At 45.8% G+C, this 27,805-nt stretch overlaps 1 protein-coding gene across 2 annotated transcripts in view; it reads left to right on the top strand.

Annotated features, from left to right (window-relative positions):
• LOC119393374 (uncharacterized) overlaps positions 1 to 23,083 on the top strand; it is a 55,833-nt gene extending 32,750 nt beyond the window's left edge. Inside the window, exons 2-6 of one of the 2 annotated variants that reach the window (XM_037660350.2) lie at positions 8,752 to 9,117; positions 18,265 to 18,690; positions 21,046 to 21,063; positions 21,614 to 21,718; positions 22,497 to 23,083. In XM_037660350.2, coding sequence (XP_037516278.1) covers positions 8,752 to 9,117; positions 18,265 to 18,690; positions 21,046 to 21,063; positions 21,614 to 21,705 — 902 coding nt within the window. In that variant the 3' untranslated portion in view covers positions 21,706 to 21,718; positions 22,497 to 23,083. The remainder of the gene's footprint in view (positions 1 to 8,751; positions 9,118 to 18,264; positions 18,691 to 21,045; positions 21,064 to 21,613; positions 21,719 to 22,496) is intronic. The other variant, XM_037660351.2, reaches the window with a different exon arrangement.
• Positions 23,084 to 27,805: the final 4,722 nt, after the last annotated feature.

The raw sequence follows: 27,805 nt of genomic DNA on the forward strand, positions 1-27,805 counted from the left end.
ACGGCGAGACAGCAAAATAAGCGGTCATGAATCGGCCACGCGATCACCCCCATGCGTGCTCTCCTCGCGTGCGTTTAAAATAAAAGATCACAGGCCGGGCAATACAAATACTTATCTAGGAAAGGGCTAGCGTAGTGCGTCCAAAGCAGTGCCCCTACAATTTTGCGAGAAGCGGAACGCGATAAGCCGTGTTTTGAAAAGAAGGCCGGACGGTCGGCTGGGCGCTGCGGCTCGATATATCGAGTTTCCTTTTGTTGCGTTCTTAGCGCACGCAGTGCGCTTGCACAGGAGAGCGATCTGTTTGTTCAGAGTCTGCGTAAACGTTCGATTTTGGAACATTTTGTCAGAGCAGTCCGTCATGCCAAACAACGTGTTTTGTATAGAATACTATATGCAGACGGGAAACACAAACTTCTGACTGCATAATGAGGTGAGGTGTATATAGGGAAAGAGGAGGAAGGGTTGGATGAATGATCCCATGACCCGTAAACTTTTGGCAACGGCTGTAAACGTTGACAATTGTTCTTATAGAACGGTCTGCCTGACTTTCGGCGAGAGTCAACGGGTACTTCGTTAGTCGTGGGTAGACTCAGGCGCACTTCGTAAATATCTCGCACCACTCAGAGTATTTTGTGGGTGTCTGTGGGAAGTACTGAGGTTAAGTAGCAATTTTCGTACTTCAGCTTTTTCTCGCATACGCAGTTCACTGACCGTCAGACTGAAGCACGCTCTGATCAAATACATGGCGGGAGCCTATAATACTTTAGCCTAAGTAACGTAAATAAATTATTGTTCCATTATTTGTCATGTACATCAGACAGAGTGAGAGAGAGAGAGAGAGAGAGAGAGTAACACATAATTAATGAGAAGTACAAGAGGAGCTTCAGCACAAGCGATCACACCGGCTTGATACACAAGAGTCTAGCGTGGGGTTAAGGTGAAATTTATTACAGCTTTTCCAGCCTGATATGTAGCTGAAACATCACCTCTCTGAAATAGGAAATCATTTAGCGCAGTTTGAGCAATATTCCTAAATACCTCTTATGTCATAAACACTAACTGAGCAGAGATATTACGAAGTTTATATGAATTAGGCGCTCGCCATTCACCGCGCGTATTCATGTAAAGACGACGTTTAAGTGGAACTGCAGATATTTTTTATTAGGTACTTCTAAGGTTAAATTAAGGCTTTCAGAATTTACGCTTACTGGCTGTTATATTAAGGGGGCCGCTATAAACGAAGTATAAGAATTTCTCAATGTAAACATATGTCGTGATATCCAAACCACTGAGGTTGCCTTGAACATTATCAGTATCGTACGCTATGCATTCTATAAAGAAAAAGCGATCCTCAAACGACACAATTCTGCATGTTCAGCCATTAAATATTAAATTTAATTAGGCCAGGAAGGTATAATGTTAGCGGTGAGCATCGAGAGGCACACACCTTAAATTTCGAAACATTTATGCGCGCTGAAATCAAATTCACTACTTATTTCATAGTCTACAGACATGCCGCACCGAGTCGAGCCCAGTGTCCATTATACATAACAGTTGCATCGGAAAGCAAGAATATTAAGTTACTAAAGATGGCCGGCTTGGCTTGCCGGCCATCTTTAGTGACCTAACTTTCTTGCTTTCTGATGCAACTTTTTCCTGCTCGAGTGCTTCTGGCCTTTCACTGCTTTTATATCATGATGAAATGAACGTGCGAGTAAGCTCTCCTTCTGGCCTCCATTTTGTCTATGTCCTCTATTGTGCTCTGAATGTAGCAGGAACGAATACCAGCTCGCCTGACTTGCGGTTTGTTAATATCTGGGGTTTCACGAGCCAAAATCACAATTATGAGGCACGATGTGTGGAGGACTCCGGATATTTCGACCATCTGCTATTCTTTAACATACACTGACATCGCACAGTACGCGGGCCTCTAGAATTCACCTCCATCAAAAGGCGACCGCCGTGGCCGGTATCGAACCCGTGATCTTCAGGTGAGCAGCCGAGCACCGCATCCTCTGTAACACCAAGGCAGACGAAAATAACTTGCTGTTTTACTGCTTTGTTGCGGTAAGAGAAGAGCTGTGTCTCCCAAAGTTTGGTTCCAACCTCACTGTTTTGAATACAAAGATAAAGATAGCTTACCTTCCATCGTTGCAGCGACCGCTGCGTCAACGCTTCCTTCGTTATAAGCCGTCACTTCGCACTTTACCAACCGCAGCCGATGCGTCTCGAAGAATAATAAAATAAATCCCACCTTCCCCACTCAAATAAGTAAACAATGTGGTAAGCCCGTACAGCGGCGGGTCGTGCCATTCCATCTTATATTGAGCCATCTCGCTGTCTCGGGGACCCCGAGGCTATCAGCGCAGGCGGTGCTAATCCGAACGCAGGGACGTAAGCTAGGATACGCGGAGGACTCGAGCTGCGCTCTTGAGTAATGATCACGTGGAACGAAATCAGATTCAGGGCTCTGACACTCTCTCCGAAAGCAAGGAACGGCGGGGTCGCCGAGAAGCGCCGGAGGGGATTTTCCCTTTGGAAAAGGCCAGGAAGTCAAAAAGGGAACCCTGGGCCACCGAGGGCTCTGGAAACGGGTTTTGTTATCTTTGCACTCGGCCGCCTCCCCGCATTCCCTTTGTGCGATAAGGCAATGCCTTGCGCACCTATTCATACTTTACGCTCGCATATAAAAAGTGTCAAGTCGCGATCGTTAGGGTTGCAAGAGGAGCCCTAAGCCTAATAAAGAAAATAAAAGTTTTATAATAAAATATGTTTTCGCGATGTATAGAAGCGAAGAAAAGGAAAAAAATTCTTTTCTCTTTCAGAAATGGGGTTTTGCTTGTGGCGAGATGAGTTATCTCAGGGACAGAAAAGGGAGAGGAAGAAAGTGGTCTTTAAAGCTGGCATTATGCACCTGCAAATATTTTACGATTCACTTCCATAAGGTTACCATATTGACTGTTTACTTTTGGCGCTTTCGTGTTTTCGATGTGGGTGACTACCTGAAGTGGGGCGAACCTTTACCGTGGGTATGACCACGGCACAACTACGACAATGCTTCATCAGACATTTAGTAAGACCTAAAGTAAGATTTCTAAGAGAATGTTATTGCAAATCACGCAATATGTCAACGATGAAGACCATAATTTGATAATGTTACGGTTTTTTTCGTCCACTTTCCTTGCCGTCCATTCAGCTATACATTTCTTTTGACCGTAGCAATGTGACTTTTCTGGGTTCTCCAGCTCTGGCTTCATTGTCCGTGGCTTCCCCAGCCATGATAACACACAGGAAGTGGCTGGGTGTATATGGTACCTCAGACTAAAGGAGCAACGCACTATACAATGAAGGAATCAGTAGTACTGTGACCCGGAGAACTATCGGCCTTGTTTGTCTATTATGACACACTGTTTTACAGAAGGCACCTTCCAATGGTCGACATTTGCAAAAAAACCACAACTGCAAATCGTGTGCAATCGCGTTCTTTCCAATTTAGCAGTAAACTGAAAGCCTATCTCCCTTTGGATTCGCAAAAACAAGCTCAAGAAGAGGAAACCAAGATACGAAAAAGGTACTGAAATATAGGGCAAAACTAGCACGACGTCATTTTACAAGTAGCAAATATAGACGACTCGGTGTGAAGCTATCCTCGAGGGCAAAGCAAATTGTGGGATAAATTGAGCTTGTTGATTGTCTCCCGCTATTGCGTTCCGTAAAGGGCCTTTGAGGCCATCTAAAGGTGAACATTTTTTTTTTGTTGTTGTTGTTTACGACCCCTTTATGGATTTACCACAACGCTACTTCTAGCTTATCGTTGTGTGTAGCGTGCTCCTATGCAGGACGCTTTATTTGCGCGGAAAGCTCGTTCGCTAGAAGGATCGCGAGATCAGTTTAGTCGACGCGCGAAAGCCTCTCGAAACGGCCGCGTAACGAGCTCGTACAGTAGAAGGAGTCGCGTGATCAAGAACACCGTGCTTTCGCCGGAATCTCATTTCACGAGCCCGAGGAAGCTGCCGTGTCGTTTACTCTAAACGAGTTTACGACTACGAAACGCTCGCCCATTGTTCCTACCCACAACTCTTGCTAGCGTCGTTGTCCTTTCTTTTTTCTTTTTACTGTTGCTTCGTTTTGCTTGGTGATAGCGCTTTCAGACAGGCTGTTCGTTCTCCAGGTCGTTTACTCTGAAGAGATTCTACTATGACCTTTCTACGTCATTCTTCCCACTTAGTGTTTGAAGATATATGTGCGAAATATATCTGCAGAAGTTATATTAAAAAAAAAAAAACCTTCGTATATTTACCCAGAGATGCTTTCTTCGCACTTAAAACACAGCTGATCAGTAACACAAATTTTCATTGTAATGCTATGACTAACATAAAAAGCGAAGATGCCTAGCCATGAGCGCGCGCGCGCGCGCGCGCGCGCGCGCGTGTGTGTGTGTGTGTGTGTGTGTGTGTGTGTGTGTGTGTGTGTGTGTGTGTGTGTGTGTGTGTGTGTGTGTTTGTGTGGAAGGGGAGGAGGGGGGCGGATTGTGCTTACCTAACATTAGAAATGCGGCCCAATTAGTGCACATTCATGTGCCCGTTTCTCAAAGAAATGCTCAAGCGAATACATCAGTTTCCGCTCTAACATTCGATGCAAGTGCAGGTGACATGAATGGATAAATTGCTCCCGAATGTTGTCCTTGCTTTAGCCTGAAGTAAACAAGGCTACAAGCCAGCTTGCTTGTCTTTCTACTGCCACGTTGACGCCACATGACTAATGGGGGTGAGAGTACAGTCAATTAAAGACAAACGTTTTCTTACGTATATTTGTCAATTATAGTGTCATTCACTACAGTGAACAGTTTCAGGGGAAAGTGCATGAAATGAATGTTTCAGACGTTTTCGACACAAGCCGCAAAGCCAAGATTTCTCTTATGATATTGTGCCACATTATTTATTTATTTATTTATTTATTTATTTATTTATTTATTTATTTATTTATTTATTTATTTATTTATTTATTTATTTATTTATTCATAAACGTACCACAGGTTGCTTCCTCTACTTAGTAAGGTACAACAGACGGGCCGAAGCGGCAGCTTGAAAGCCACCAAAGCGTGTCAGTAGCGCCTGCGAAATGCGCATGCAAATCCCCCGCTAAATGCCTTAAAATCCTTCCAATTAAGGCGACGCAGCGACATAGCTCTGCGTGGAGTTTGCAAGCAACTTTCGAGCACGAGCCAGAGATGCGTAAGGGCTGAAGGTTTCTTTCGCGCTAAACCCGTTCCTACTCGGTAAGTCTGCTAACGAGAACGTTAGTGCGGGGCTTATTTAAATGCACCCCAAGGGAACCTAGACGCTGCAGAAAATCTGTTGTGCACAGCCGGCGTAAACCTAACACTTTTCCATGACTGAAAGCGACAATCCGCCGCACTGACGGAAGGCTTCACTGTTACATCATGCATCATTTATGCTTTGGTTTATCCTGAAAGTCTAGTATTATAACTTAGTGCCAACACACGAGCAGTTAGCTGTTAACGCGTACTTGCAGATGAACCTCGCGTTAAATATGTAAAGGCACACGGAAGATAACGAAGAGGAAAGGGCAAAGGGTTCAAGGGAAGGGGGAGGGGCCTGCCTTTTCTTCACGCGCGTTGTCTACTCAGCTAGCAGGCTTTTACATAGTGCTGTGTGACCATAAGATAAGGTCCTTGTTTAGAAAAAGCCGAGGCAACAATTAGACGGCGCAGGGAAGTCGTGTGTCTTCCCGTCCAGCAAGAAGTGCCCACTCCATGACGTGGGCACACTTTATAGCTCACTTCATAGAACCGTGCACGCCATAATGACCGGACGTTTTTACGCCCGGAAGCTCTAGTGTGACTGCCTTCCGGAAACCCGGAAGTGCGTAGAAGCTCGCACTGCCATGCATCTTCCTTGCTTTATTATTATTACTTTTTTTGTATCATGGTCCAATCAATCATTGTGGGGGCAGGGTTCACAGGATGGCCATCCAAAGGCTGATGCTCGCGCGAGATTGTGTGCGTGCAGTCTCATGTCCGTCGCTGCTTTGACAAATAGAGGAAAATAGCTTGATGTGGTCGGTCTTTAAGAACGGAGTTGTTTAAGCTCGAGGTATGTCCGCGAAGCGTACACGCAAAACTGGGCGGATATGCGCCACAGAAAGCGGGTATGTGCCAAGAGAGAGAGAGAGAGAGAAAGAGTAGAGGAAGGCAGGGAGGTTAACCAAAAGTTTGTATCCGGTATACTACCCTGCACTAGGGTTGGGGAATAGGGAGTTGAATGCGAGAGAGAGAAAATAAATAATAAATAAGGAAAAAAAAAACAATCAGAACCACACACACACACGAGAGCATTCCGCTCAGAGGCGCTCTGACAGGCCAGTGGATCGCAGGAAGACTAGTAGTGCTTGTAAAGCCTTCTTCTGCGACGTTATGTCCGGACGATGGCGCAGTAGTCTTTCTTCTGATAGAGGCGGGTCGTCTAAGTTGTTGAGGGCACGATGTGGTTGCATAGCCATGTATAGTAGGGTATAGCAAGAGGGTGGGAAAGAAAAGAGAGCGTGAGGAGGAGGGAAAAAAAGGGGAGGGGAACGCCGCCAGCTCAGCTGTTTCCCCAGTTTTCCCACCACTAGTGCGTAGCTGCCTGTTTTTTTTAAACGTAAACAATGCACACCAAGACGGAACAGCAGGCGTATGTATGAACTATCTGTCTCTGATTGGCTGCTTTGATTGAGATCATAATTCCGTAACAACAAAATTCTTTATTTTTTTCTTTTGTTGAAGTTGAGTGAGAAGTTCACATTGATATCAGTGCCGGGTGGTCGCTCGTATACGCTTAGTAAGGTAAAACAAACAGCTTAATAAAGTCTGAAATAGTGAAATATCAGACGCATTTGTAAGGTTCCGTGAACCAGCAAAGGAAAGCACAGAACGGAGTTACTTATTGCCCTGACATTCCTCTTTCTCATCATCGTAACTGCACAAGCTCTTGGAAGAAGCCTGAAATAGGAAAAGTTGGTCTGCTTTCGAAGTCACCTGCTTCTTTATGCATAACAGCGTAGCTATGTACGACCCAGTCGGGCGTCTTCAGCGATTGCGGATGTCTCGGTTTCCACCGCATTATATTCAACAGGGAAACCTTATATACAGCGAACCTGCCTCTTTCTGTCCAAAGCCTTGCATTCGAGGCCACTGTGCTACGAGCTTATTTACATAGAATCTTTACTAGCAAGCCATTCGTAGGATATGCCGCGAGCTCTTTCTTGATAGGGCAAAACCACAGGGAAGGAAAAATAATCTCCTATTGGCCCTCGTCTGCTCCGGAGTGTGGGGCTGCGTGCTCTTACAAGAGATATGAGAAACGGTGTGTGATGTTAAGATTTTGTGCGTACTCATCTCCATTTAATTATATACAGGCTCACACGCGTGATAGTGCGTGCTTTCCAACGCCTGCGCCTCAAGTAAACACAGACGTGCCGGGACTGGAGCGACGCAACTGCCTACGCAACAAGCGGCGGATACAGCATCGCGACTGCTGTATAATAAAAGCAGACATAAGGACAGTCAGAATAAGTACTAAATTGTTGCTTCTTTTGCAGCAGTGTTATCAGAAAGACGATGCTTCGCTGAATAAAATTGGTTATACAAGGTGTTTGCACGATCAGTTTCGATCTCGCCCATGAAATTCCATGACGAATATTTCGAACTACGTGCAACTTTTGTGATGTCTAAAAATAGGCACGCCATAAATTGGCACGCACTACAACTTGGTGATATAAACACCTGCCCTCAAGCCAACAATTAAAAAGCTAATTAAAGAGTTTTTGTTAATCAGACACAACAGTGTCATTTTAACTGCGACAAAATATTTCCGCCTCGACGTGGAGTACGTGTGCGAAAACGACAGGAACCTTACTGTCATCACATTTTAATGAAGAATCTGTAATGTCTAAAAAATACACCTTGTATATGTATTCAAGAAACACGCCCTCAGCATGCAGTGCGCCCGCATAAATCTTTATAGCACAAGAACAGTGGTGTGGCATGGTCATTATTAAACATAATCGTCACAGCGTTTAACATTATACTCAGAAATTTCGTATGCAGAGAGGAATAACCTTGTTTAAATTTTGGCACTTGAAATCGATACACTCCTCATTGATTCAAGGAAGTGGTAAAGGCAAAATTTGCGGGATGAACTTTTGCCAAACTTGGGTCGGAGCCAATTCGCTTGTTCCCTGGCCGTTGGTTTGTTATTATTATTTGAGCTACGTTCCCGTTCTGCATCCATCTTCCAAAGGCTCAATAGGCAGTGCTCCAGGGACTGGCGCCGCCTTCAAACCAACACGTACTCTTGTCTATCCCGCTAACTGGCCACATTGCCAGACAGATTCGCGACCAGGAACTATTCCTCGTGTAACGAACACACAGCGACACTTGCTCACATAACGCACCAATGCACCGACCGCCCAGATAAAGCGGACTCGCCTGGACTCACAAAACAAACACTCACGGCATGGTCTTGGGAGGCACGACTCTCTGAACTGGACTCGGGAAACCAACTGGCAACCCTAGGCCAGGCCCGGCGGGCCGCGGCAGCCTTTAGGGCCCTACGGGAGGCTACCACCCAAGTTATGGCCACCCAAATTATGGCCACGCAGACTTTCCTGTGAAAATGAAGTTTCCTTTTCTTCCTCTTCTTCTTTGCTGTAACACAATGTTTTTGGCTTTGTTTTATACGACTGCAGGCGTTCGTTGCGTGGCCATCTGGAAATTCTCAGTGCCTCGCTGGGTCCAGAATGGCACCGAGGATCCCGTGTTGCTGGACTGCGAGTACGTGTACAACGAGCACGACGGGAGACTCGTGGTCAAGTGGTTCTTCAACGACCTCACAGAACCCGTGTACCAGTGGATACCGGAGCTGAACTCGCGTCAAACGAGCGGGATCCTCACGGGACGCCTCGACGACTCGTACACTGTGGGCGGTCCCCGGGACTCGCAGTACCGGGCGCTGCGAATCATCAGGCCTACTACCGAGATGAGTGGTCTCTACACGTGCGTCGTCTCGTCCATGGCCGGCTTCGACTCGCGGAAGCAGTCTATGATGGTCTATGGTGAGTGACTCTTGTCCACGTGTGATTTTATCTCTTGCACGTGTTTCGCAGATGTACGGCGATAAGGTTGTCGCGCACGAAAGGCAAAAGAATGGGAACTTCTCAACGGCTCGTTGTTCTTTGTTGGACATAACCTTAAAGGGGTCATGAAGCACCCCTTGGTCTTGAAAAAACGCATCCTGCAGAAAGGTGACACGGCTATGAACTGATCTGCAAAATATTACAGTCGTGCGCGCCGCTTAAAGGCCACAAGCGGAGCGCGAAGTTGCCGTTTCCTCAGGCGCCCTCTTTTCAAACAGAGGCCGGTTGTCACTCTCGTCGGTGGGCGGGGCGTCTGCACGTTGACGTCGCGGATCTGCCTGTTTACGTCGCAAGAGACATAGCATGCTTATTGGCCGATAGCCGGATGAGATGTGCTTCTTGCCACGGGGTGCCGCCACTTGCCCGTGCCGCACTCCTCAGTCTGCTAATTTTACATGGTAGCCGCACTCGCGCACGCGAATCACATCGGGAGAGCGATCGCGTTTCATGACGCGCGCTGACGTAACTTCTTTCCCCCGTGCCATCCCTCCCTGTCTAGCTTCCAGTGCGCTCGTTGGCACGAGAAAATAGAGAAAGCGCTGAGAGTGTGCGCCAAAGCCCCGTAACTCCGCTCATTCTTGAGGGATTCGAGAAATTTTTGCGGCAATCGATTCGGGAGGCAGTAAACTCCGATGCTGAGGTCATTAGATCATTACTTGGAAAAGTGGTTCATGACCCCTTTAAAGAAAACCAACAGACAATGAAGCCAAGGAAGGCACATCGGACTTCATTAAATAAATGCGAAGCATTTCTTAGCGAAGCCAAGACACTTAGAGCGTTTTCCTATCTATCTATCTATCTATCTATCTATCTATCTATCTATCTATCTATCTATCTATCTATCTATCTATCTATCTATCTATCTATCTATCTATCTATCTATCTATCTATCTATCTATCTATCTATCTATCTATCTATCTATCTATCTATCTATCTGTCTGTCTGTCTGTCTGTCTGTCTGTCTGTCTGTCTGTCTGTCTGTCTGTCTGTCTGTCTGTCTGTCTGTCTGTCTGTCTGTCTGTCTGTCTGTCTGTCTATCTATCTATCTATCTATCTATCTATCTATCTATCTATCTATCTATCTATCTATCTATCTATCTATCTATCTATCTATCTATCTATCTATCTATCTATCTATCTATCTATCTATCTATCTATCTATCTATCTATCCGTCCATCCAGCACAGGAGGGTGTGAAGGTATGACGAACATGTCTGTCTGGTCATGACGTCAATAGCGCGAAAATCCTGGAGTGTACGTCATGAAACCCTTTCCTCCAGCCACGTGTGGTACATACCGTATACTACGGGCCGCGGTTTGCGGCTATGCGCCACAGGTGTTTCACAATTTATATCTACCAAGGAACGGCGAGAACAGACATTGGTAACTGAAACGGGAGAGCGTCACCCGACGAATCCAAAGAATAAGATTGAGGATACCAGCAGAAATCGAACTCAGGCGTTAATAATAATATCTGGGGTTTAACGTCCCAAAACCAAGATATGATTATGAGAGACGCCGTAGTGGAGGGCTCCGGAAATTTCGACCACCTGGGGTTCTTTAACGTGCACCTAAATCTAAGTACACGGGCCTCAAACATTTTCGCCTCCATCGTCGAACTCAGGAGTTCTGCTGGCAGTCACGTGTTCTACCACTGAGACACGCCAGGTCTTGAAACTGCTTTGGAAAAAGATCCTGTGCGCAAAAATCATGTGGGTGCAACGTCAATTGTGGTTCTATGTAATTATATAACAAGGTAATAGACATTACCTATGTGCTCCTATGATACAGACGTCATGTCGGCTTAAGGTGATGGGGTTTTATTCACCGCGGAGTGATTCCTAGCCTTGTCCCATACTGGACCCACTGATTCCTTATGTTGATATGACGTAGCCCCCCGCCGTCGTCATTCTCCAAGCGATAATAATTTTCGTTCTTTTTTGTCATAACTTTAGGTACTATGTCTGCTTTGAAAAGCCATCCCAGAAAATTCAGTGTGGAGGTATGTTTTCAGGCATATATATTTACGGAGAAGAAGAGGTTCCCTTAGAGGGAGCATTTTCACTATCTTAAGCGTTCTTCGCGTTCGGCTAGTGAAAAGACGTAAATAACATACAGTGTAAACATAAATATATAATCAACGGTACTTGGGGGCAGAGCCTCAGTGCCTACACATAAACAAATCCATCTCCATCGTCTTCGGCTCCTGCTTCTGAAGTCTTAGAAACAGTAGCGAAGAGCATGCAAAAATGACATGAAAGAAGCACGCGGTGCTTAGAAGTCGGCTGAGGCGAAACAAGACGTCAAACTTCGGCGCGAACCAAGTGAGAACTGCCAGGATTGGTCCTGCAAGTTAACAAAGAACCAAGTGAAACCAATCCACAAACAGAGGTCAAAAGTATAACAGGGAAAGGCATAAAAAAAGTGCCACTGGAGTGATAACGGAACAGTAAAGATGAAGTACAGTAGAAGAGGCCGAATAAAAAGGAGACATTTTTAGCAAAACAGTAAAAATTGGCCTAAAAGCGAAAAATAAACGAAAGATAACAGTGCAGCGTGTTACGCAAAATGCTCTCGGACATGAAGTAGAAAACGAAAGGAATGGAAAGACGCTGGTACAAGACAGAAGGGGCGTTGAGGCGTTGTTTTTGAGCACAGCCCTCGCGTTGTCATAAAAGCCCACGCGGACGCCACGGGTGAAAGCTACAGCTCTCCGATGTATACACACATACGCGAGAGCTGCGAGCGACCGTTATGGAATGCGCTGCGGTGAAATTCAAATACGCGGTCGCTACAACGTCGGCGACGCAAAAGAGCAGCAGACCAATTGTTGAAACAGCTGCTTCGTCCATTCTGTCGCCCAGGGCTCTCGCAACGAACGCATTCTTTACTTTTCCTGCGAGTTGTCTGGGGTTTCCTTGTGTCATCAGTAATTCCTTGGCCTGGCTTCAGACTAAACGGCTGTGGGCTTTCGACAGCTGGCAACTCTCACGCAGATATTGAATTCTCTTCGGCTGATTTTGCTACTTTGTGCCCTCTTTCAATCTATGCAGCGAGGAGATTTGAGTGTGGCTGAAAACTGGTCAGGGCAGGGCTGTTTGACTTTTTGAGCAGCTGCATTGCCAAGGTGTCCAGGAATATATATATATATATATATATATATATATATATATATATATATATATATATATATATATATATATATATATATATATATATATATATGCGTGTGTGTGTGTGTGTGTGTGTGTGTGTGTGTGTGTGTGTGTGTGTGTGTGTGTGTGTGTGTGTGTGTGTGTGTGTGTGTGGGTTTTAGTATTATACAGCTGATTCTTGAATTGGCGATAACCGGGTCATTTTCTGTACATAAGTGTGCGAATGACTCGGTGATATTGTCGGCAATGTTTGTATGTTTACCTATCAAGGGAAGAGGGAGAGAATGAAGATGAAAGAAAGACAGGGATGTAACTAGGGCTGAGTCCAGTAGGCTACCCTGCACCGGGGAAGGGGAGAGGGGGAATAAAGTATGTAAGGGAAGAAATTGTAGATGTAAGCGTAGGTTACATCTGAACTTGTCTGGTTTTTTTTCAGTTGATCAATAGAACATTCATTCTTCCGGTAAACGTACGTTTTGTTTCGACATCGAAGGTGAATGCGATATCATATCGCCGCGGAGACTCTACTCAGATGGCACACCTAAACTGCAGCAGGAAACTCCTGTGGCACTAAACACTTACCATCCTTACTCTTCATTTACTTTTTTAGCGCATCATCAGCCCAATGGCATCAATGTTTTCAGTGTGGCGAAAGGCTTTCTTTATAAAAGGCTCCACTTTTCACCCTTTCTCCTCTCGAGCGTGTTATGCACGATGCTGATCCTAGGCTCAGTTATTAAACTTATCGACCCGTCATAAGCCTCTTTCATAGCTCATTACCAGTCACTCCCTGGCTCGACGAAACCACATAATCCTCTCGCATAAGCTCCCCTGATGCCGCGAATGGCTGCGCCTGGGGCGTCGCCGTGCCAAAAGCAAAAATAAAATAAGCACATCATATGAGGGGCGCTCTCAACGCGAGTACCAAGGAAGCGAAGCCACGTGAATCATACATGGCAAGGCGCAAGGGCGATCTTAAGAAAAAACGCTACAGGGAGATTACACTGCTGTGTTTTGGCTCGGACGATATGACACGCCCATCCTGGCTGGACAGACTAAGTGGACGGCACAGGCTTACGTCTGCCTCGTGGGAAAGGATTAGCAAGGTTTTGATGGAGAAACCCAAGAGGCAAGCGAATGAAGGAAGGTTCAACGTGCGGACCTTATATGAACGAAGTACTTCTTTACATAAAAAAGTCGGATGAGCTGAAACTGCAACTTTAGAATTTCGATTGCCTGGTGAAGAGAGTTTCGTGACACGGGTCCAGGCAGAAAATGAAAGCGGAGTGTTTCCGGAATTAAGCCTCGTGTAAACAGACTTTCCGAGTGACTCGTTGACAACGCTTGTTGGAAACCCGAGCGCGGCTCGGTAAACAGGATAACAAACTTGTTTTGGGCTGAAGTTGAAGTCAGTTATGGAAAAAAGAAAAGACCGATAAAAAGAATGAGATACGTCACGTTATCCGTTCAAATGTGGCATGAATGTCAGAGAACCTACGTTTATTATATGATCTGCCTTGGTTATGCATTCGCTCGCTGAAAAAAAAAAGGAACAGGGACTCAGCAGTAAACTTACCTTAAAGTTATGCAGTGCCATGAAGGTTATTAAAGCGAGCATAACTAGTGGACTAGCCTAAATTACAACACGATTAACACAAAATCGCGGCTGAACAGACTGCCTTGAAAATCCGATTGCATTACCACTGCTTCGTGCAATCATCCGATGATGTGGCGGCGGCCTTGTGCTCTCCAACACACGTCATTTGCACGCTAACCAGTTGCCGTAGGTTTCGAGTTCGCTGCTATTAAAGAATTTTGAACTTCTGTCATGATGCCATATCTAACTAGTTAAATCTTTTCACGCCGCTTTACTCGTAGAATCTTCTGTAGAAAAAAATTAAGCCATCTTCGCAGTATTGCTGCCAAGCCTGAAGGAATTGCGGAGCTGGGCGGCCCTCTTTGTTTCCCATTATTTTCTCTTTCTTTATTTTTCTCTCTTCTCTCTGTTTTTTCTATATCTTTTTGTGTCTGTTTATTTCGATTTCTTTCTTTCTCTCTCTCTCTCTCTCTCTCTCTTTCCCCTCCTCATTTCCCTACTCCTCAACCTCAATTCTCTTTCCCACCGCCTTACTATACTATACTGTTTAAGTAGGTTTGGCTCTGCTAGCGTGCCTGGATAGCCGAGTGGTTGCGAGGCTCGCCTTTGAGTTTGAGTTTATTCAACCACGTGACAAGTACATGAAAATACACAGTATACGTGGTTTGGTGCGAAGGGAAAAAAGCTGCATTTCACAGCTTGACTGGCCCCTTGACCCAGAAAAAATCTAAATTACAAATTTACAAAAATTACAAAAATTAATCGTGGGTTCGCGGGTTGGAATGCCGCCTCGTCGAGAAATTTTTTTCGCCAACAATTTATATCTCTCTCTTTCTTGCTCTCTCAATCATCAGCGTTATTGCATCCCACGCCGAGCAAATCGACGCACGTGTTCTGGGAGCAAAGCAGAAGATGAGAAAGAGGACGAAGAGAACGAAGAGGACGAAAAAAGCGCGTGCCGGTTCGTGATGATGATAATTACATGCCCACGCGAAACTGCATCACGAGAGGCTTAACAGCTCCGCCGTAACATTAGTTACTGAATTTTCGGCGCCGCCTTTCTTTGAATACGTTTTTTTAGTCGTCTTCCACCTTGGGCAACATTGTGTGCTTCCTTATGCAGTTAAACGAGGTCTACTAAGGAAGTGATACTGGATACCTGACAGCCACCTGCATTAGCTTGTTCAGCGATTCGAAGAGATTGCAGTGATGATATTAGTGCACAGGCGGACAGGTCCGTTCATAAAAAAAAACGAATTAGGTGGAAGTTAGAGGCCATGCAGAAATAGGGTCAATCCATGTCATATTATTCACGTTCTTGCGTAAGCTTTGTAGCATAAGGTCGCATTTGCATAAGCCTTTTCACCAGCGATGGTGGTCTAGTGGTTATGGGGCTCGACTGCTGACACGAAGGTCGCGGGATCGAATCCTGGCCGCATTTTTGATGGAGATGAAAATTCTTGAGGCCCGTGTACTTCTATTTAGGTGTGCGTTAAAGAACCCCAAGTGGTCGAAATTTCCGGAGCCCTCCACAACGGCGTCTCTCATAATGATATCGTGGTTTTGAGACGTTAAACCCCAGCAATTATTATAAACCTTTTCATCCACCATTACAGGCCTGTTTCAGAGGGTCGTAAAGGAAGGTTATTTGGCCCATGACCCTTCGATGTTGCACTCTGCGCAACGTGAAAGTAAAATATGTACCTGGACCCTGTCGAAAATCTCATATGATATACAGGCCAGATATTCATTAATTTCGTACCACACATGAATCATATGTGTTGTCGTATGGTCACACGAGATTATTGGATATGTGTCGTATGTGTGATAATAGATGTTTCGACGAGGAATTAGCAGTGACGAAATCAAACATGGTCATCCCAGGAAATCGCGCGCTTACTATGGTGGCGTTTATGCAGCGAGGATGACAGCGATCCTTAAGGGGTAGCTGTTGCATTCTTGAGAATGATTCTAAACTGCGCGAAATTTCTGACGAATATTGAACGAACTACATTCAAAGTGTACACTGCGATTGCGTGTGTGCTCTATTAAAACGAGAACTTTTTGAACTTACCAAATGTCCGACTGTTTATATGTACATGTATATATACTATTTGTTTCCTAATTTTTATTTACTTTTTGTTTTTTATTCTAATAACCAAGCTGGAAGGTGTAGTGGTCACCAAGAAATGACAACTCTTTCATTTATTTGTTATTTCAATAGAAAACAACACAAGAGAAGAACCGAAATAGATCGAGCGATACTGCGCTTGTTCCCAACCTCGCCGCTGTTTCAGATGTGATCAACTTCTTTGTGTCTGTGGGGACAGTTTCATTGCGTAGGGCTGCGTGAATTTTAGCGATGCACGGACGCCACACCAAGGCTGCCTCTGCGGTGATACTTTACCCCTTTATTATGTATTCTGCGGAGAGCCCAGAATGGTGCCGCCGCGCGATGCATAAGGCATGGCGCTACTCCACTTTCCTAACATCTTCCGTGGGCGTATGCTGCTCAAGAACGTGAGACCCGAATGCGGAAAAGCTCGTCTGCGTGTAACGCTATTCGCCACACTTCCCCGCGGACATGGAGATATGTTTGCAAGTCGTTGTCGCTTTCTCATTTATTATTTCTACGCGTCTCGATATCCCCTGCTCGCCGCTCACCCAACCCTACCCGCCTACCCCCGTCTCTCCTTCCTCCCTTCTCCGTTTCGTGGCAAATATAACCGCTAGCTCTTGGGTAGACAGTCAAGTTTTTTTTGTGATGAGAAAATTGTGGCTTTGATAGTATCATCACGAATATCGAAGTGTTAGAAGAAGAAAAAAGAAGCCCGAAAAATATACTGGAGCCAGGGTTGTCGTCGTATTCCGTACGTAAGGGACATATATTTTCTTTACGGACGTGACACTTCACACAGCTCTTCGTATTCTTTTGATCCTCACGCTTTTCTGCAAGCCAAGTTTGTTCAGTCAAGCGACGCGCAATAAAACAAAAAAAGTGTGCCAGAGGTCTCCAGACGGGGTGTGGGAAGTCATTCAGGCGAACCCCGCTTGAGGGGTTCTGAGTGCGAAATAAGAAATACAAAGCATGGCTGGCGCATCATAGCCGCTGACGCGTTCTATTCAAAGAGGAGGCATGGTCCGTGCCTCTGGGCGTGCTCACAGTCAACCGCCGTGCGTGAGCGTACGTGCCGACTGGAGGCTTTTAACGGCATACATATCCGTTTTCCCTGCGTCGTTGGCTGAAGACAGCTTCTTTTTACTGACTGTAATTGTTAAAGCTGCCCCAGGAACTTCGTGCTCCGGGACCCCGACATAGGTGCGTGCAGGTCGCATGGATTTGAGAATGAATGTGTCGTCCATCGTCACGCAGAGCTTGGACAGCATTCGTATGCGCTCGACCAAGTAGCTACCATGTAGCAACTTGTCTTGTTCCACGTCTTTCGTAATTTTAGTTTAGCACGTACGAAAGCACGCTTCCGGCAACAACACCGCGTGCTGTTGAATGTGCGTAATAATTCAGTGCAAACGGCGCACTTTGACGTGCGTGCATGGTACGCTGAATAGGTACTGTACGTTCTGCAAGTGCGCTATGTGGGTTCTTTGTTTATGTTGCGGAACACGTACCTTCTTTCCATTAGTTATCTTTTGTAATAAACTTAGTGGCTTACAACAGCAGTGTACATTATGTATTTACTTTTTAAGGCCTGCGAATGCAAAGAAAGCGGCACATGAATAGCGTATCCGGTTGAAAAGCAATCACTGCAAAAAAGACTAGTTCTATTCCAAAGCAATGTGAGCACTTCATGCGCTTCTTATACAGGGCTCAAGACCTTAAGGCATATCTTAAGCAGAGTGCTAATCGACAAAGCTTGAGTTCATGGGTAGTTGCGATTGAGCTGACGATAAGTTATTTCGAACTGGTTTAGTGACGCAGTTCTGCTGGACCATTTCTGTGAAATTACAAGTGCCCGTTTAAATGAACGCCACATCTCCAGAAGTCCCGTTAGTTTAGTCTCTTATAGTGATTACGCCAGCAAACGGCATATATTACGCAAGGTAGCATGATAATAAAACCGAAAAGAATTTAATAGACTTAGTGATGCTTTTTTTTGCATGATGTACTTCAGTTTGACATTCTACGGTTATTTCACTACTCCTTGCCTTGTCCAAGGTGCGGGATAATCGGGCTATCTTTTAGAATGGTGAATCGTGCTAGTTGGTCTTGGTTCATTAGCTATTGAGCAATTGAATTGTGTTTTGCTTGGCCCTTGAATGTCCACACGCACCGTTTCTTTCTCTGAATCTCGCAGTACCAGCGAAAAACTTCACTCTCTCGTACGTGACCACACCAGCGCCGGCAGCGCCCCCTGCGGCCGCGTCATCCCTCGGTACCGCCGCCCATGCACTCGTGGGTGTTCCCGCTGATACCACTTCCCCTGGGCCTGGTACGAGTCCGGGTAGCTTCAGTGGCAGCGGTACGATGGTGGAGGTGCACTGCGGCGCCCTGGGGCTGCACCCGCGTCCCACGCTTCGGCTCTTCAGCATTACACCGGACATGCGTCGCACCGAGGTACAGCGCGGAAGGCCCCGGACACGCAAGACAAACGGCACGTACGACATCGAGCTGTCACGCTCGTTCAGCGCCGAGCAGTTGCCGCAGTCGGTGACATTCGAATGCGTGCTCGAGATACCGGGCACCGACTACGAAGTGCGCCGGAGGACAGTCTACAGTCCCGGTGAGTGCCTGAACCTTGCAAGTAAAAGGCGAATATTACAGTTACCACAAACAATCAATAAGGAGAAAACACTTGGATAATCTAGAAATACTAAAGTAAGATGTCCTAGCAGCATATAAATGTAATCTTGCTGGTTGAATTCACGATGTAAATAAGTGCCAGAAGTAGTATTATGAAAAAGTGCTAAAAACAGCACAAGTCTTTCTTTTTTTTTAGCAGCGGAGCTGCTTAAGATTTGCAAAATTCCTGGATAGTCCGCACAAAACTGGGCGTTCATGCGCCAGAGAAGGCGGGTGTGAGCCAAGCAGCTCCTACCATAACAAGCTATGCGTGCAGTAAACTCCCGTTCATTTGGATTTCACGGGACCGGAAAAAAATGTCTGAATTAACCGAATGCCGAATTATAGAATGTATCAAGAAACAATAAACAAATGTCGATTACGTCAATGCAGTTTCATTTTCTTGATGAATACCTAAATCCTGTACTTTGCATACTATCAGCGTAAAATTCGCAATTTTCGCCACTCGCGACTTTGTTCACAATGTGACGGCGGCTCAACACCTCCCTGTCTTAACTCGAAACGCTTAACCCGAACTGAGAGTCTTTTACCAAGTTACGGAAATACGGTACGCAAATACTACCACGGTAATGTACTATACGGTACCGCTCGTCCTTTCCCAGTCATTGTGCTTTTGCCAGTGAAGGCAAAGGGAGTGGGAAATGGCAGTGAGCATGTGGATGATAGAAAGGAGGAGGTGACAGGGTAAAGCGTAGCATAGTAATGTATAGCATAGTATAGCAAGAGGATGGGAAAGGGAAGTGAAGATGAGGAGGAGGGAAAGGAGGAGGGGAAGGCCACCAGCTCCCCTGTTCCCTCAGTCTACGAGCCACTAGTGTATAGCTGCCCCAATTAAAAAACATCTTTTCTTTTAGATGCGAAGCATCTTATGGCGGAGTTCAATCCGGTGGTGGTGCGCAGCGTGACCACCCCTACTGCGCAAGCGCGAACCCTCCCCACACACCCCTCTCCCACTTCCCCTTCCCCTCCCGTCTCCCGCTTTCTCTCTCCACTACCCCTCTCCCCTTCCCCTCACCCCATTTCACCCTCTCCAATTTCTCTCCCCTCTTCCCCTCCCTCTCTCCTCCCCCTCTCCACTTCCCCTCTGAAACGTGGGCTCGACATGCCGAAACGCTGCTTCGCATCGCCTCATGGTCCCCTTTAGCGGAGATGGTGTGATTTCATTCTTCTCGAGTCCCTTGGTCGAAATGAATAATCATCTATGTATGCCTTATCAGGCGGAAGACGTTTTTGCGTGTACCCACGCATTGACGAAATAGTCGCTGTGAAAAATTTAAAACACAACTAAATGATAGAATCTGCCGTCAAAACTGCTGACGGCATCGTGTACGACGTCTTACGCTCTCAAACGCGCGATGAAAAGCCAACAAAAGACACTACTACTACTTGTATCACAAATGTAGGATAAGGTAACAGCATATTTAGACCGCCTTCGCGAACGCCATGGCAGTACCAGTGAATTATTTAAGAATGTTCTTTACTTCATTGTTGTAACGCATATTCACTACTTAGCTCTAAGTGCTGCTCATCCAGGAAGTAGACGTGTTATGAAGTAACTTATAACTGCTTTACAAAAATGAAAGAATGGCCAAATCAGCAGCCTGTCGAAGTAGCTCACGTATAGTAAAAAAAAAAGAGAAAAGCTGAGCCTTTGCGAAGGATAATTTTCAATCTTATGTCAAGCTCATATTGCGAAAGGATAGTGAGTGAACATGAGAGTGATGGTCCACTAATGGAAGTGTCAGCGTATTAGTTTTTCTGTCCAATAACTTTCTAAGGCTCGATATGCAATTTTAAAGTGTCAAACCCCGCAGGTTCGTTGTTTTCGCTTACTTCTTTGACTAAAAGGCGGGCTGAAGCTAAGGCGTAATTTCACGCTCCACCAAGCCGCAGTGTATCGCGATCGCTTTAGAAACATCTGAACGACAGCGAAGATGAAGAACAATATACATGAGCAATAAAATTTCCTCAATGTTACTTTCAGGATGAAGTATGCTCAAAGTGTTAAGATTTTGTTGTCTTAAAAGCAGAGCTGTCATGTGCAATGTTGAAAAAAAGGCAACGGATGCTATGTGTTTTTATGGGAAGCAGTGTGAAATATGATTTCCTTTGGTAAGCATATAAATTGCCCGGCTTCTTGAATAGCCATATATTCGAATTTCACCATGCCCTCCACGCATATGTACTATAGGCAGAGCAAACGTGTTTCCTGAACTGGCGAGTGTGATGGTGAACCTTTGACGTCCCTTTACAACATTGTATTGTTTCTTTTCAGGGTATCTTTACTTAACAGGTACGTACGTTAATTTTACTTCTCAGTGTCACACCATATTTGGGCACATATATAGGTGTCTAACACTGGTAGATAAAAATGGTTATAGTGAGTCACACTAATGATTGAGTTACGTCAGAAGTACGGGTAACCCGGTATCTTTTTTACGTAAGCCTTACCGCATAATCTCGGTTCAGAGGCACGAAAATTGCGCGAGGGCAACGTTGAGATTGTGGTGGACAGGCGTAAGAAAACTTATTATTGCAGGAGTGAAACTAATTGCGATTTACGCATCGCCATCATAGCTGGAGAGCCTTATTTAATTGACCACTTTTCTATGTGTTCGACACGCAAAGTCGAACTTGTGCTTGAGTCATGTACAATTCTCAGCTTTCCCAAATATCTCACTTATTGCGTTCTAGTCTTGCGTTTGTCGAACAGAGTAGGTCCTGAAATGTCCAACGATTAGCGAAAACACACCTCCAGCTGCTTTTACGCTTATCCCAATGTTTCGTTTACGCGCTTAAAGTTAATTTCTTTTTCCTGTTTCCCGAACATATCCGATTTCCAGGTGGTTCATCAGAGATCGCCTCAAGAAAGAGCTTACTGGTCGTGCTTTTTGTCCTGACGCTTTTAAAGAACGCCTATACATCTACGAGTTGAAGACTAGTCCCAGGTGAGCGCCAGACTTTGTGATGTCAAGCTTGAGTTATTCGCGGGTCGACAGAGAAACTGCTTCATTGAGGCTGCCAGAGACAATCGCGAAAAGGCCTATGCGGTGCGAAATGTTTTCACTTTCGGAAATGCTGACCAATACAGTAAAGAACATGATATAAAGAGCTTATTCATCTCAACGGCGCAACGCAACAAACACACAAGGAAGAGTCGTGTAAACAGGACGAGCGCTCTGCGTTGAGGGATGCACAGAGCTAAATAAAAAAATGAGTTTCAGGGTTAATTGCCTACCCGACCGTTTTGTAATCTTCGGTGTAGTAGTTGCATTGGATATGATAAGACACAATGAAGTCGGAGGAAATATTGGTGAAATAATGATTAAATTTAATTTAACTGTAGAATCAGGGAATAAACGAAAGTAGACCAAAACGGAATTGGCCGCAGGTGGGAGCAGCCACGCCTTTTGCATTACGCTCGCGATGCTGTACCGATGGTTACATTTCCGTGGCAGCTGGTCATTTGTGCATGGCTTTGGCTGTTAGTGTACATTGACATGGACGGCCCTTGCAGTTTTCACCCGCGCCACTCGGTGAATATGGTGCATGTAGAATATTCTTTTAACTGCATCGTCTACATCCTTTGAAACTTGAACATATCCTTATTGTTCACGCTCTGAGCATAGTGCTCTAGGCACGGCTAAGCTGCTTGGTTACTACTCATATCAATAATGCCAGCGTCCTTCCTTACGTCACTCATCTGATTCTCATCTTCGTTCGCAGGTTTGTTGAAGAAACTGTGGCAGAAGCTTGAAGGACGCCTAGTCAGACGTTCAAAGTTTTTGTAATTAAGATGTACATACGCACATATATTTGTAATTATCTGGTATCCTCTCTCGAAGAACAATGACATAAGGCAGAAAGCTGGCCAATAGTTACGGCTTTGTTTCGCCCGCATTCCTTTAAGAGGAAATCCCGCATTAATTGTGGCTTTCCTTTGTTGTTATCGTCCATTTACTGTGATGAACTATGTTTTTTGTTGAAGCCCCACTACACGTTTAAAAGCCCCGCCTTGTGTAGTCAACCGTTCGTTTAAATACCACAGATAATATACTTCCTTTTTATGGCTGCTTAGATATATGGACTACTCTATGCTAACCTGAAGCAGAGACCAACAGCGTATACCAAAGATGATTGCAACGGTTGTTTCTATGAGCGCGCATCTGTTGGAGCGAGCACTTCAGTGGACTGCTTCGACGAGTGGACTCGTCCTGGACAAAGCATGCAGTGCCGATATTGGAGGCCTGGGTGGCTTGCTGAAAGGCCGCGATCGCGACAAATAAATAAAGAGTATTTTTATGAAACGAAAACTTGCCCCAGTTTTGCGTTTACTTCATTTCGCATTTGTTCGGTAATACTTGAATAAGGGGTTTTCCTTTCAGCATTGCATTCAAATCAATACTGCCGGTGTTTTCGACAACAATGACATGCCTGGCAGGATCACAGGTTGGTGAGATTTTTTCATTCAAATATTGCATCTCTGTGCTGCCATCACTTTTCTTAACGTGCACAGAGGCTTTAACGTGAGCTTTATTTTTAGCGAGCTGCTGGGACTTCCTTCTACAGTTTTTATGCGCCATAAACTGCAAATTAGACCGTGCAAATTAGGCGTGGTACAGTCCTCACGAATTGAAGCACGACATAAATTTTCTCCAGTATAAAGACTGCTGTGAGCGATTGCTCGACATTACCACGTCCTGTCGCCACGAATCTGGTCACTGAAGGTAATGTTAGTTCTGATGTAAGTGTGCGAGTCGAAATTACGCCGATATGACACAAACTGAAAGCGATGGAAACGAAAGTATGTGCACTACTTAGCCCTAAATTTTCGTGTTTCAAGCCGTGAGTACTATACGTGTGAGTTGCTCTAAGCACAAAAAAAAGCAAATGTATTATATGGACTGAGGTTAGGTCCACTATAACAATGCATGAGGCCCTAGAACACCCTTTTAGAAAAGCTAAATAACCATAAGTCAGAAGCTATCGCCCGCATGGTATAAGGCTCATTCAGAGCGAGAGAGAGAAGAAGAAGAAGATGGAAAACGAGATAAGAACTTTATTTAAGAGTAGACGATGTTGTTTGGACGTCCAAGTGTTGGTTCGCCTCCTCACGTCAGGATACTGGCTCGCCCTGTTCATCAGCTGTCAGTGGTCATCAGTGTTGGGTCTGGTAAGTTGGATCTCCCCTTGATTCTGCGTGGTATCGGAAATTCAGAAAAGGTAGGTGTTGCGGTCATATTCTTATGCCACGCCGTACAGGGTGTTATGGGTGTACAAAATTTGCTGTTGCGTTCATAAAGAGTCGGATGAATGAGGCCGCATTACGTGTAGTGTACGAGAGGGATGGAAGAAAAGAAATACTGAGTGCATAATAGTTGCATTTAAACTACCTCCAGGGAGTGCTTGTGACTCATGCTATAAAACGCACGCCAACCCGAAGACGAACTGGGCCTGAATGTCCTCAGCGTAACGAATGTGTGCAATAATGAAAACAGTTCATTTAGTAAAGTGAAGCTGTGCTTACCTCCTTTCATGGGGTTTCTAGCTTGGTGCGCATGCTTGGTAAATCTGAAGAGTAACAGGAACTTTCCCTCTGCTCAATCTGCGGGACGGGCTCACTGAGACGGCCGTGACAAACGGACGTTCCGTACTCTGAAGTGCCGCGGAATTAGATTTTTTTTAAAGCTGAACCACACATCTCGCCAAACTTTACAAGATCCCGCGAGAGTACAAAAAACGGAAGGTCGATTTCGAATGGCCACCGACATGGGCCGATCCTAGAGAAATCGCGAAAATTAAAGCAAAATTTACTAACCATATTGACCAAGCGGGCGCAACAAACCAGAAATAGAAACAAACGAGGTACGGGCAGGTTTGCTTCAAAAAATTGCAGATGACCATAATCCTTCACTGAAGTGCCTGGTGTTTACACTCGCACCTCGGCGTTAGCGTGCCTTGGTGCTTTCCTTGGGTTACCGTTGTATGTAGTCGCAGCATCCCACTACCACGAAAGCCGCATATCACTACGAAAGCAGCATCCCACTACCAGCAAAACGCGTCTCTGTCATGACGTTTTGACATTTTCGCCGGAATTTTTCTTATTCGTAGAACGCTCAGTGTCGGTTTCCCATGTTGTCGTGCAAAGGTGTTCTTTCTTCCACCATCATTATTTATTTCAAAAAGGCTTTCATGGAAAAAGCTTTCTTTTTTATATTTATTCTTTTATTGCCAAGACATCACGCTTATGTGGTTCACAAATAGTCACGTTGTGCAAGCATCGGTAAGCACATAGTTCAACGAAAAACGTAAAGAGGCATTTAGCCTAGCGGTTAAGGCATTGACCTACGGACTTCACGGTCCTAGGTTCGATGCCCTGCCCTGCTGAAGATGTTTTCTTCTGTCATACATTTATTTATACACAGCAATTCACTTTAAGCTACAGACCGATGGACAGACTGATAGTTTTTTTATTAACTCGGCATAGAAATGCTCATTCATTTAAAAGTGTCATAATAATCGATTCTCTATACATATCCGTAAATTGAAACTGCTTTAAAAGTCTGCGGGTCTCTAACGCTGCAAAGTGCCCAACTACATAGTAAAGTGACAAATCATACAAGAATGCCCTCAGCGCAAGGAAAATACGTGTTAATGAGCAGAGTTCCATTCATCAAGCAAACCTCCCCATGCATCCTTTCTTGCTGTTTCCAATTTCGTGCGCTCGCCTGGTCAGGTCTCATCTATTTTAAGAGAAGCCTTCCGAGCCAAAGGTTCCCCTAGCCGGATTGCTTCACTGCTATAGATGCCGAAAAGCAGTCGAAAAAGTTGAGGCCCTTATCACACACGATAAGGCTCAACTTTTGTCTGACGTCACACCCTGCAGCGGTGTGCCTACTATGCATTTCTTCCGAAAGGTTCTCTTGATGCGTTGGTTTCACCGCATAGAAGGCCAAAAGCAGTCGAAAAAGTTGAGACCCTTATCACCCACGATAAGGCTCAACTTTTGTCTGACGTCACACCCTGCAGCGGTGTGCCTACTATGCGTTTCTTCCGAGCTCAAGGTTCTCTTGATGCGTTGGCTTCACCGCATAGAAGGCCAAAAGCAGTCGAAAAAGTTGAGACCCTTATCACCCACGATAAGGCTCAACTTTTGTCTGACGTCACACCCTGCAGCGGTGTGCCTACTATGCGTTCCTTCCAAGTTCAAGGTCCCCCAGATGCGTTGGCTTCACCGCACAGATGGCCAAAAGCAGTCGAAAAAGTTGAGGTCCTTATCACCCACGATAAGGCTCAACTTTTGTCTGACGTCACACCCTGCAGCGGTGTGCCTACTATGCGTTCCTTCCAAGTGCAAGGTACCCCAGATACGTTGGCTTCACCGCACAGATGGCCAAAAGCAGTCGAAACAGTTAAGGTCCTTATCACCCACGATAAGGCTCAACTTTGACGTCACGCCCTGCAGCGGTGTGCCTACTATGCGTTCCTTCCAAGTTCAAGGTCCCCCAGATGCGTTGGCTTCACCGCATAGAGGGCCAAAAGTAGTCGAAAAAGTTGAGGCCCTTATCGCTCACGATAAGGCTCAACTTTTGTCCGACGTCACACCCTGCAGCGATGGGCCTTCCGAGCTCCAGGTTCCCCTGATGGGTTTGCTTCACCGCAATAAATGTTGAAAAGCAGTCGAAAAAGTTAAGGCCCTTCTCAACCATGATAACGCTCACGCTCAACTTTTTATTGCGATAGCAAATATATGGACACTCTCGGCTGGTTTTTGCCGTCGGCGTCGGCGTCGCCGTCCGGACCCACACACACACACACACACACACACACACACACACACACACATATATATATATACACATATATATATATATATATATATATATATATATATATATATATATATATATATATATATGCACAAAAGCCACAAAAAAGAATAATTTAGAAATACCTTCCGACGTGCGGAATCGAACGGGCGACCTCTCACTCCGCAGCGCGCGGCGTTGGCGACTAGGCCACAAAGAATACCGTCTCTCAGCGTGCTAACGGCGAGCTATTTATATATACCATTTACTTCAAGGTGCTTTCTTGCTCACCAGCGAGATGGCGCAAAGTGCACGCTTTAAAGGTCGTCGCTCCACTCGTAGTGATGCGCTCACGCCTTCGTGCACTTCGCCCTACAGGGCATGGTCGCCTGCGCGCGCGCTATTCTCGTGGATTGGGGGTGGGGGGAGGGTTTATTTGTGTGTCTCGTGCTTTCACCGCGATTTCCGCGCTGAAGTTACAGACCGTACGAAGGTCCCTTCACTCGCTGTGCAGCGGCCGCGTTTGTGAAACGAGCGCGTTGTTCAAACAGAAATAAGTGACAACTGTGGCAGTTGTTAGTTCGCACTCGTCCTGTGTATACCTGTGCGTTCGTTTCATGCCTCCTTTATGTTTGAGCAGCGCGCTTTAAAGGTACATTCACACCGAAGGCGGGGCGGCAAAGCGGCGAAGCGGGCTTTTCAAGGCGGCGAGGCGGCGAGCGCGCGTACCTGTTCAGACCGCATGGCTCTCTTGGCTGCCCGCGCGGCCGAGGAGGCGGGGCCTCTCGCGCTTTAGCGCACGTGTCGCTATCACGTGGTACGGCTTCTCCCAAAGAGACACCTGCACCACCGCCGCGCCATCGCCGCAGCGCGTTCTGATTGGCTGCGGCAAAGCGGCGAGTAGCGGCGAGCGGCAAAAAATTGATCCGAGAGCGATCGGCCCTGCCGCCTCGTTTTCCGCCCCGCTTTCGCCGCCTGGAGAGGAGGTTTTGCCGCTTTCCGCCTCACCACTTTGCCGCTTTGGCCGCCCCGCCTTCGGTGTGAATGAGCCTTAAGTGTCGAGCTGTGACACGTAATAGTTCGCGCTCGTCCTGTGTGTGTTCTTTTCGTGCGTCCTTTGCGCTTGAGCGACGCGCTGGCAATTTCGAGCTGCTTTCCGTTCTTCGCGTTACATTCCAATTTATTGCTATCGCATTCATTGCTTCGCCGTTGCAGCGAAACAGTGAC

Source organism: Rhipicephalus sanguineus, chromosome 5 (assembly GCF_013339695.2).
Source record: "Rhipicephalus sanguineus isolate Rsan-2018 chromosome 5, BIME_Rsan_1.4, whole genome shotgun sequence".
In the NCBI taxonomy this organism is placed as follows: domain Eukaryota; kingdom Metazoa; phylum Arthropoda; class Arachnida; order Ixodida; family Ixodidae; genus Rhipicephalus; species Rhipicephalus sanguineus.